The sequence below is a fragment of the Trachemys scripta genome, chromosome 13, assembly GCF_013100865.1.
Source record: "Trachemys scripta elegans isolate TJP31775 chromosome 13, CAS_Tse_1.0, whole genome shotgun sequence".
Classification (NCBI taxonomy): domain Eukaryota; kingdom Metazoa; phylum Chordata; order Testudines; family Emydidae; genus Trachemys; species Trachemys scripta.
In genome coordinates this window covers 26,233,764-26,245,941 of record NC_048310.1, presented here as the reverse complement: position 1 = coordinate 26,245,941, position 12,178 = coordinate 26,233,764, and the positions used below count along the sequence as shown (strand labels likewise).

The window sequence follows — 12,178 nt, the reverse complement described above, 5'->3', positions numbered from 1 at the left end:
ATGAGCAAAATACTCACAGATAATCAAAATTACTTGAAAATAAAGAAGCTTTTTGCATTTTTTTACAAATTCAAAATTGGACCCATTTTTGTAAAAAATATCATGAAGGTAAACAGATTCTTTTCAAGGAGAAGTAGCTTTATAATAAATCATGAGTAAATTCCAAGTTTTTGCATGTATTCAGTGCAAAGTTAGATATTTAATCAAAATCTTGCTTTAAGTAAAATTTAACTTGTATGAAATTGCATGAAACAAAATGGCACAATTATTATACTGGAGCACAGGAGGATAGCAAGTGGTGTACCCACAGAAGTACCCAGTGTGTTCCTGTGAATTGCAGATTAGACGACCTTATTTCAGTACGAGGTAAGCTGGCTGAATCAACAATTTAGATGATTACAATATTATTTGGACAAACCAGCATAGCCTTTGCAAACAAAAATTAGAGCCTCACTAATCTTCTAGATTTCTTTGAGTATTTCAACAAAACAGCCAAGCAACTGACAATTTCTCTGCCCCCCCACCTTCCAAAAATAAAAATAAAAAAAAAAAATCTCACGAGGCTAATACAGAAATTAAGAAGTAGTAGAGTGACAGGTGAAGTATTCTCAGGGACTAGAAAATGGCTCAAAGTCAGAAAAATTCAGATTAAAAATAAATGGTGATGACAAAGGTTAACAGTCAGCACCACAAGATTCTTTCTTAAGATCATGTTGCTGAATATATTAATCGTCTGGAAAAGAGATGATCAATGAGGTGACAAGATTTGCTTTGTGGTCTGATGCAGTATGACAATTCTTAAATTCTTGTGAGCAATTGACTCAGTTTAATTAAAACTGCAAGATCCAGGAATGATACAAAGACTAGAAGATTCTTGTATATTACTATTTGAATAGACAAAAATTAATATCATAAAATCCACAATGCCATAGATGTCTAGAATATCTGAATATTATTAACAAAACATATTATTCTAAGAAACTCAAAATTTTAGGCTTGGATTATCAATATTCTAAGCCTGATTTCTATTCAAACCATTTTTGTCATTTTCATTTAATCTGTGGTCTCCTTATTCATTGTGGACAGATACCCATTTAGTCCATCTGTGAGCTTCCTAGTATGCAGTTCCACTAAAACTTTAGTAGAAGTGATTTAGAAGATAGAATATTCAAAATAATTCTAAAATACTGTTATTGTCACAGCATGCTAAATCCAAACTAGAATCTGTATCATATTCAAATGCTGAATAATTTTTAAAGCACTCTTGCTGTTGAAGTTGAGAACCAGTGAATAATTAAAGCAGTTACTTATATTTGTCTCAGAGTGGAATATTCTGATATTGGGAATATTATTAACTAAACTTTCCAAGTGTAATCATCGTAATCTTTGTAAATAGTGAAACAGCAAAAAAAAAAAAAAAAGGTTTCTGAGTAAACCTTGCATTTAAACCATCATCAATTCTTTTCCCAGATAATGAACTCCTTTTCTGATTAGATGTATTTTTACAGAAGAAATAAGTTAGGTTTTAGATTATAAATTATAATAAAATTATAATATTTTGTATTATATATTAAGTGCTGTGAAGCATTACTCTCATGACAATATATTCTCTCCACATTACTTTGATCTTCTGTTGCTACAGTATTTGCAATAAAATTTAGAAAACTTAAGTATACTTTTTAAACGTTCAGATAACTCAAAGGAACCTACAATTTCTTGAAACTACTATCGCACAGTACCTTCAGCTGAGTGTTGAAGCAAAGGATCCAGAAGCTCCTGATATTCCTTTACTTGTTCTGGATTTCCTCTAAAAATTCCTACAAATAGCCAAGTAAAATTTCAATTAATAAAGGACTTTTTTTAACATGTGAATTTAGCAATCATGAAAAGGTCTATACTAACACCCCTGATGACTGGACCCTAATGAGTTATCTGCAGAATGGATACAGCACAGGCAGTGACAAAGCAAGAGTCCTCATGATACTCTGCGAATACGTCTCAATACTGACCTGGAGGGAGCACGCTAAGGTCTTGTCTATGCAGGAAAGTTTTTTGGGTATAACCTAAGTTGTGAATTTAAACCAATACAGTTATATCAGTATAACTCCCACATGCTGGCACCCATTTCAGTATGAGTGCCTTTTTTCAATTTAGTTTATACCAGATGGGAAGAAGTTTAAGCTAAAAAAAGCCACTCTTATATCAGAACAACAATGTCTATATGGGGGACTAAGAGGGGGGAAGACTTATATCAATGTAACAGTGTCTGCTAAATCTTTCCCTCACAGAGGAGGGCTAAGGGCAAGATGGTAGTAAAGTTTCTATGGCCATATTCCTTGACCTTTGCTGAGACTGTCAAGAAGGAAGCTGGATGTGCCAGCTGCGATTTTTTTTTTAAATGATGCAATACATGTCCACTAAAAAGTTGAATAAGGCAACCAGACTCATTTCACATAGGCTTCTTAACAGCCACCCAATAGTAAAGCTAGAGAGCTAGTATTCTTAAAGTAGACTTTATATCCCAATGTACATGCTCCGAGCTATCCAGTCTTTCCTGCACAAGTTCTAGGTCTTTACGGTGGACTTTTCAGATACCTGAAAATTAGGTGCCCAACTCCCATTGAATTTCAAAAGAATTCAAGTGCCTAAATCTTTTAATGACCCTTTGAAAATCCAATCCAAAAACCCTTAATACATTTTATGAAGGCACAGTATCTTTAATATCAAGAGCAAAGTTGGGAGGAATCAAATACCCTTGACCTGGAAGGGGCAAAATTGTGTCTTGAAGGGGCTTAGGGACGGTTTACCAGCTAGGAAAGGTGGAGGGAATTTGGGATGTGCTAATCTCCTTTAATATACACCTGCGCTACTCTGGAGCTCTAAAGCTGATTCTCTTTTGACAAAATAGTAACAGGCAATTTTCAAACTGTCATAACAGCTTATACATGCTCCTCCATTCTGCCATCAGGTTCCCCTCATACCCTTATCGTGAAGGATTTCTGTAGTTTCCAAAAATCACAGAGAATAACAGAAAATAGGCACAGCACTTCCCAATAATGAAACTGGCTTGTCTAGTCCAACCCCCTTCTACACTGTATGATTCATTCACAAAAGATTAAAATTGCTACATAATTTTCTCCTGAGAAAGGCCCCACAAGGAAAGTACCCTGTACTGAGTCTGGAAGAAGTATATCTGTGTGTGACACTGGGAGTACTGAAAACGTAGTCCACCAAAAACACGTGAACTGAAAAAAACAGTAAGATGCTCCGAAAAAAAATAAACAAATACATTTTTATTAAACATATAAAGTTCTTAATCTACATTTTCCTAAAAACTCTAAAATTTCTTCCCAATCTGTTTTAAGCATACCAATGTGCAATAAATTGGCTATTCCAATTAAACCAGGGCTTTGAAAAGAAGTCTAAACTCAACCTTCATAACAGAATGTTGATGAGAGGTTCTCTGAACACACTATCTTCCTCTTCACCCAATTTTGTAATATTAAAGGGCAAGAAAATATCTGAGCAAATATATTTCCATATATTTTGGAATATTGTTATGTATACAGCATATATAAGAACAGCTAAGGAGAAATAAATGCAACAGAAAACAAAACTGCGAATCTTGGCAGGTGAAGGTTGTGCAAGGATAAAAGGTATGTTCAAAAACACATTGAGACTATATAACAGTGACCTCTCATCAACATACTTTTGAGCACTGTGTTGACATGACAAAGAAATGGAATATTTTGACAGCATTTATTTGCAAATTATTTTCCCCAGATGTAAGTAAAAAAAAAATCCTCACAAGCTGCATGTGAAAATCCAGTTGCCATTTATACCAAACAACATCTGGAAAAGGGTAAATATGACATATGGGAAATTAAAGAGACAGCTCCTGTTAATGTTAATAGAAAATGCAAAACTAATTGCAGAATATATAATTTTCAGAATCTCACCTACTCCTCCCAATTTCAAACATTAGAAAGTTGTGATTTGACAGACACAGAAAAGCTGACATATATATCAATAAAATATTGGAAAAACTGTGTTACCTCATGGTATAACAGAACAAAATGCTTTAAGCAAAAATTAATTATTGTAGATGTGTATATTTGTTGGGAAATGTGTCATTCTTATTTTAGAGGGGCATAGAGGAATTTCATGGCTGTGATGATGGTTTTATTTTTTTAAAATGATCAGCGGCTGATTGCAAGAATCTCTCTTACCACTGAATATATTTTGCTATTCCACAAAGCTCAGAGTACCTTTGCTGAAATCATTTCCCCTGTAGATACGTGGGGGCACGGGGTGTTATGTGATGACAAACCGCTTCCAACACAGTCAGCATTCATGATAGGAGTAATTCACTCCTTCTGAAATTTAATTTTCCCTTTCCAGTTTTATTAGTCTCTCTACATATTTCAAATTTTGTATTAACTTTAGGTACAGGGATTTGGAGATTCAGAGATGTTTTTTCTCCCACACTGAGAAACATATACTTTCTTTCGTGGTGATGGTTATTCTAACCAATATTTTATCCCACTATGGCTTCTACCATTAAATCAGGATATAATGTAGTAAGATTTGATTCAAAAATTTGAAACATTTGTTTACTTCATGGCTTTCAGCTCATTGCCTCCTTTGATCATTGATTTTCTTCATTTGTTTATTTTACAACCAGTGAACAAGGTACTATATATATTTTCCTGGGTGGCAGTTGGATGAAGGTTTCTCTGGCCTGTCATGGACATTCTATTTTCATTATTAACCCATAGTTGTTTTCATCACTACATAAGTTTAATATTACAGACCAATGAGCAATTTGGAAATAGCAATTTTTCCACATGCAAACAGAGAACTTATTTTTAGAGTGGCATTATGGCGAAGACACCAAACAGCCTAACTGCCTTTTGTAGCAGTGGTTTTTGAAGCCTAATCTTGATGGCAAACATATCATAGAAAAGAAAGCAGCAGATATTAGTACTCTGAATGCACACATGCACAGAGGCAGCTGAATTTACATTTATTTTATTCAAGGAGATGAAGATATCAGAATCATAGAATATTAGGGTTGGAAGAGACCTCAGGAGGTCATCTAGTCCAATCTCTTGCTCAAAGCAGGACTAACATGAACTAAATCATCCCAGCCAGGGTTTGTCAAGCTGGGCCTTAAAAACCTCCAAGGATGGAGATTCCACCATCTAGGGTGACCAGATGTCTTGATTTTATAAGGTCAGTCCCGATTTTTGGGTCTTTTTCTTATATAGGCTCCAATTACCCCCCACCTCCGTCCCGATTTTTCACATTTGCTGTCTGGTCACCTTACCACCACCTCCCTAGGTAACCCATTCCAGTGCTTCATCACCCTCCTAGTGAAATAGTGTTTCTTAATATCCAACTTAGACCTCCCCCACTGCAACTTGAGACCATTGCTCCTTGTTCTGTCATCTGCCACTACTGAGAACAGCTGAGCTCCATCCTCTTTGGAACATCCCTTCAGGTAGTTGAAGGCTGCTATCAAATCCCCCCCGCACACTTCTCTTCTGCAGACTAAATAACCCCAGTTCCCTCCGCCTCTCCTCGTAAGTCACATGCCTCAGCCCCCTAATCATTTTTGTTGCTCTCCGCTGGGCTCTTTCCAATTTATCCACATCCCTTCTGTAGTGGGGAAACCAAAACTGGACACAATACTCCAGGTGTGGCCTCACCCGTGCCGAATCGAGGGGAATAATCACTTCCCTTGATCTGCTGCCAATGTTCCTACTAATACAGCCCAATATGCCGTTGGCCTTCTTGGCAACAAGGGCACACTGCTGACTCATATCCAGCTTCTCGTGCACTATAATCCCCAGGTCCTTTTCTGCAGAACTGCTGCTTAGTCAGTTGGTCCCCAGCCTGGAGCGGTGCATGGGATTCTTCCTTCCTAAGTGCAGGACTCTGCACTTGTCCTTGTTGAACCTCATCAGATTTCTTTTGGGAAAGGCTATAACTATTTTTTAAAGCTATGAAATTTGTAGTTTTCCCCTCAGCTTACAGAAGTGAGAGAGACAACATTCTCTTAACCATTCCTATTGATAGTTAGTAGAACAATAAACATTTTCTGCTTTTCTAAAGCTCCATGTGAGGGGAACCTATCAGAGCCTTCTCTGCAGCGTATTTGGCAGGCTTCCTTGTGAAAATTGCAAATGTCTATTCCTAAAGGAAATGTTCATTTGTGTACTGGCATCCTTGTCATTCCTCACACTGTAGTCTACCTACCCAAAATAGAAAATCTTATCTGCTGCTCAGATAATAAAGGGCGTTTCTTAGAAACAAGGCATTTTAGTCCAAGTCTGGAATGACAGCAAAGGTAGGAGCTGTATATGAATTGCACTCTTCTTTTTGCAAGCACCGCAATTACAAACTTCAAAATATTCAATAGGAAGGGATAGCTCAGTGGTTTGAGCATTAGCCTGCTAAACCCAGGGTTGTGAACTCAATCCTTGAGGGGGCCATTTAGGGAACTGGGGTAAAAATCTGTCTGGGGATTGGTCCTGCTTTGAGCAGGGGGTTGGACTAGATGACCTCCTGAGGTCCCTTCCAACCCTGATATTCTATGATTCTATGACTAAGGATGGAAAAGTGGACATTATAAAAATCTTGCCTGAACTACATCCTTGTACCAAAACTGAACTAAAATCTTTTAGAAGGTTCTGATCTATTCTGTTGAAATCCCCTCTACTCAACTCTCTTTTCCAAAACTTCCTTGGCTACTTCCATGAGAGCTTCTGCTTCTCTCCTTCCCTTCATTCTTCTCCTTCACACCTTTAACAATTCCAATAACCTCTCTGACACGTCTCCTAAACTTACAGACATCTTGTAAAGAAATTTAACTTTAGTATTCTCCTGCCACCAAGAGATCTCTGAGTTGCTTACTTCTCCTCTCCTGTATTCTGTTTCATTTACCACAGCACACCCATTCTTGCCTGAATAATGCTCTTTAGAAGCCCCACTTTCATCTCTTTCACACACTGGAGTTTGGTGCACCTCAGGTCCATTGAGAGAGAGAGAAAATGGGAGGTACCAAGTTCTAGTAAAAACACATCCAGGCACTGCAGTGAATCAAAAGTGATGGCGGAGTCCCTGATAACCTAAGGAGAGCAAGAATGATGGATGACAAGAATAAGGAAGATTAATGGTAGGCATTTTAGGGCCCATGGATTAAGGGAGGTGACTGTTGGGGAAGGAAAGGCTAAGCAGTTCCCACAGGTTTAATTAAAGACTGAAGCAGGATCTGAACTTTTAGAATTGTGTACTGTCTCTCTTAACCATGCATCATTATTATTAACTTAAATGTTTGTATCTTTGATTTTATTAAAAGAAACTATTCACCCTAAATATCTGAAATATGGTAATTCATTGTATTTGACTCATGAGGCAGACCTATCAATGAGACATTTGTATCACTGAATTGCAGTTTACTCTTGCAGGGAAGGAAAATAATTTTGTTTTTGTACTCTAAGAACCAGTCTCTAATGTCTTTACCAAACACTAGTGTCAAGCAATACTTACCATCAATCATCATGAAAATAAAAAACAGAGGAAATTCACACTCAATCCCATCAAACAGCTAAAAAGAAAAAAAAGACATTCAACATTTTAGTTTAAAAGAAATGCATTCAAATATACTTTTAAACCAGAGGATAAAAATGAATACAAATTATTCTTTTTAGTAAATTAGCTCTTCATTTTAAAATACAGATCATTTTTCTTGTTTCATGGAGATTTATTGTGCTTTTACCATGTTATAGCATATATTCAAGTAATAAATTTACAGAGTCTAAGTTATATTCTGAGCAGAAGATTTTTTATTTAATTAAGACACATCTGAAAGTATATGAAGGAAAAATGGAAACTTAATTCAGACAACCTTTACTGATAGACATTAATACTCAAACACATAGTGAAATTGTTTTTAATATACTCAGACTGTAGCCAACTGTGAAATTAAATTAAGTGATAAATAACTTGCCTATTTGTTATGTGAAACCAGCTGTTCATTGAATTTAAATGTTAGCACATTTATCATCAGACAAATCAATGATTAAACTGCTGACTTAACATTCTCTCAGAACAGCACATGCAAAGATACAACACATCTTCAATCAAATGGACTGCACAATGCTGCCTAATGTAATAACTCAGAAGTTTTTCCAGTTTTCCGTTTCCTCCTAAAGAAAAGTACTGAAACATTCTCAATCTTGGAAGCTCACATTTTCACTGCAACCATGTGAGAAGAATATGATCTAGAACAAATAATATAATGTTCTGACTCCACATCAAATAAATCCTAAAAGTAAAAGTTTAAGTAAAGCCAGCATTAGACCACAAAGGGCAGAGCCGCAGGCCCTCTCAGAGGTCCAGAGAGACCCAGGCCACTTCCAGCTTTTGAGGCTCCTAGCTATAATAAAAATAAAAAATGACCACACATGGTCTAATCTTGTGCCATCAGAACCAGTATATTTTTATTAATATTTATGAACATTTTAAACTCTTTAATATGACAAAAATCTATATCAGTTAACAAAAAAATTATGTCTTTTACCAAATCACATCTCTTATTTGCTTAAATTTGCAGCTCTAACTTGAGAGTGTGTGTCACATTTTGGGCCGATAGGGATGCGCATTAAAACAAGTTGCGAAACTTACCAAATGCAAAAAAATTAACAAGTGTCTAAATTTGAGGCCCCCTTTAAGCTTGAGGCTCAGGTCAAATGGCCCTTCTGGCCCTCCCTCTGATTGGCCCTGGACAGAAGTAATTCAAAGTTAAGACCCTCTGTGTCAGTACAGGCATTTCCACTCATTGTTTTGCTTCTGTTTTTCAAAGACATCTTGAGTACTGACAAACCTAGTTTAAAACTGTTCTTTTCAGCTTCTTATAAAAAACAGATATATTGAAGCATTTTGATTACATTATTTCTAGAGAGATGATATAAATCTTTAACAGCCTTAAGTATAGCACAACTAGGTTGCTTCCATATTATATAAAATGAGAGAATCCCCTGTTCTCCCCCTCTCCCCGGGAAAGGGTTACAGGGAGAAAACAACAACATTTATACATTTTTTGGCTTGGTAATATGGTCTCTCTAGACTCTTGCTGGAAGTCTAATTTTTTGTCCTATTACACAGGCCTGATTTTTCAGCACTAAGGGATATCACTGGAAAAAAAATAGACACGATGAAGCTATTAACTCACTGATAGTTGGTAGTTGCCTAGAAGAATCCATCATAGATAGAGAGCAACAAGCAGGCCAAATGTAGCTGTGTCAATAAGAATAGGTCTACTTTTGGATAACTAGTGGGACCCATAAAAATAATTGCCAAACTAACATTTAAGAATTTGATTAAAAAAAAAAAAAAACCACACACACACTAAAATCAGATTATGTATGAACAGTGTCAACCTGAAAGACACTCTTATAAAGCTAGTTAAAATCCTTGAAAAGAGAAAACTATATAAGAAGAGCTGACATAAATATAACTATAGTGAATGCACCATTTTAATGCATGTAATTAGAATGGACGCAGCTATTTTTCAGTAAAAATTCTGCTGTTGACAAAACTCACAGGATTACCTGGAGGAGCCAGCAGTGAGCAGAATCAGAACTCTGTATTAATTGAAAACCATAACAAGTAGCAGCAAACGTCAGCAAACAATATGTCAAATTCTGTTCTGAATATAAATACTTAAAACTCCAAATCTCCATTCATGTCAAAGAGAAGAATTTCTCCCTAAGCATGTTGTGTGTTCCAGTAATATATTCCATTACCTTAATTTCTGCTGGTTTATAGTAACGCCGATTTCTGTCCTCCAGTGACGTTCTGTAACCATCTCTCAAAAATCGTTTGAACCCATATCTTCCTTTTAGTTTTCTAACAACCTTATCAAGTGTTTGACTGTACAAAGCATCATCATCCACAGCAAATGCAGGATAACTAATGCAGGGTAGAAGTGCTGCATCAGTGTTCTAGAGAAAAAATAATTAATTTATCTTCATTTCTTATAAACCATTTCATGCATAATCAAAGAGAGCTTAACCCATTCAATGCAATATGAAATTAGAATACAAGCAGAAAGACTATTTACAGTAAAAGCTGTTTTATCCAGCATGTTGGGGAAATGGGTGGTGCCAGTAAATGAAAAATGGTGGTCAACTAAGAGGGAGAGAGTTTGGGTGCAGGAGGAGGTGCGGGCTGGGGGTTTGGGCGCAGAAAGGAGCTCAGGCAGCGGGTTGGGGTGCAGATGTGACCTGTTCTAGCTGGTCCTAGATGGAGGGCAGCTCTGTGTACTGCTTCCGCCTGCAGGTGCCACCCCCACACTCCCATTGGCTGCAGTTCCCAGCCAATCGGAGCTGCAGGGGTGGCGCCTGCGGGTGTGGTGGGGAAGTGTGAGGAACCGCCTGCCGTGCCTCCGCCTAGGAGCACACGGGACAGGTTGCCGCTTGTGGGGAGTCACCCAAGGTGAGTGTCCCCTGGATCCGGCACCCCGCACCTCCTCCCACGCCACGACCCACTGTTCTGAGTCCCCTCCCGCTCCCAAACTCCCTCGCAGAGCCCATGCTCCGCACCCTCTCCCATGCCCCAACCCCCTGCCGGCCCTGAGCCAACCGGATTATAAACCGTCATTTCAATGAAGATCAGAAATGCCGGTTTGTAGAGCTTTCCGGTTGGTGAAGTGCTGGATAAAACACCTTTTCTGTACTTATAGTATTGATGTACTCACGTAACTACCCTGGAAAATAATACAAGAAGATTTAAAAATCCCAACAATAAAAAGGCATAAGAATAGAGAAGAAATTGTGTATTTAGTTAATTAGCTAAAATATTTGTTGAGAAATAGGTGTTGAAAACTAGGATACACAGATAACTTGTTTGGCCCAAAATCTGACCTACTTTTAAGCTGATAACCTGCATAGGGTATATACTGAAGATATTCTAGATCTCTATCTTTTTTTTGGGGGGGGGGGGAGAAGAACACCCTTTAAGCTATCCCAGTGAACACACAGTAATTTGGGGATCTAATTTCAAGACCAACCATGAACCTTTATTACCTAGGCTGGCAAGATTAAAGAGCAAATACGGTTAAACCAGAATTTCTTAAAAGCTTTGTATGGAATCTGTTTTCTTCAGCTACAATAAAAATGAACTTGTCTTAAGGTGGGAGGAAAGGAGGAAATAACTGCATCAGCTGCACCTGGAGGGGAGCCAGGGATCAATAACACTTTATTAAGGATGAAGCTCACCTGGGCAGGAACAGGCAGGACATCTATAAAGCTAAGAAGCTGAGTACAGAAGGGGGGAATAGCCTGCAGTCAATCCTTGACAGGAGGGAGGTATGTTGGAGATAATAGGGTTTGGCAAGAAGCAAAAGGGGAAGAAGCCATGAGGAGCAGAGTAAGCTTAGACAAGTGGCAAACCCAGAGGTGCCAAAAAATAGAAGGAGGAAGTAGGACAGATCCCAGGGAAGTAACAAACAGGTCTGGGAGTGAGTAGACCATAGTTGAGGAGCATAGGGTCCCTGGGCTGGAACCTGAAGTAGAGAGTGGGCCCAGGTTCCCGTTCCAGCCACTGGAGAAGTGGCACAGCCTTCGATGTAGAACAGAGCACTGCCCAGAACCGCAGAGACACAATTTGCCCAGAGGTACTTTAACAGAGGAAAAGTCACAGAGAGAGAGCAGCTGAGTCCTAAAGAAGAAGATAACTCAAGAGTCCTGGGAGTTGAGATTGAGACAACAGGCTGAGCAACCACAGGAGGGGAAGGGGATGTCCAACCAGTGGAGAGCTAATCCCCAGATAAGCCAGAAGGCAGCGCACCAGCAGTGAGTAGTGAACTGCGTTACACAAGGTATCATCAAATAGCAAGGAATCCCCTGTGTAAGCTACCAAATCCAAGGCAAATTTCAAAGGACCCTACCAAATTCACAGTCCATTTTGGTCAATTTCATGGACATAAGATTTTAAAAATCATAAATTTCATTTAAATCTGAAATTTCACGGTGTTGTAATTGGAGGGGTCCTGACCCAAAAAGGAGTTGTGGGGGATTGCAAGGTTATTGTAGGGGGGTTGCGGTACTGCTACCCTTACTTCTTCACTGCTGCTCGCAGCAGCACTGTCTTCAGAGCTGGGCAGCTGGAG

At 38.2% G+C, this 12,178-nt stretch overlaps 1 protein-coding gene across 8 annotated transcripts in view; it reads right to left on the bottom strand.

Annotated features, from left to right (window-relative positions):
• PHKB (phosphorylase kinase regulatory subunit beta) overlaps positions 1 to 12,178 on the bottom strand; it is a 194,449-nt gene that overhangs the window by 72,809 nt on the left and 109,462 nt on the right. For all 8 annotated transcript variants that reach the window (XM_034788873.1, XM_034788868.1, XM_034788865.1 and 5 more), the window contains 3 exons: positions 9,813 to 10,010; positions 7,555 to 7,612; positions 1,740 to 1,817 (listed from right to left, as the gene is read on the bottom strand). In XM_034788873.1, the coding sequence (XP_034644764.1) occupies positions 1,740 to 1,817; positions 7,555 to 7,612; positions 9,813 to 10,010 (334 nt within the window). The remainder of the gene's footprint in view (positions 1 to 1,739; positions 1,818 to 7,554; positions 7,613 to 9,812; positions 10,011 to 12,178) is intronic.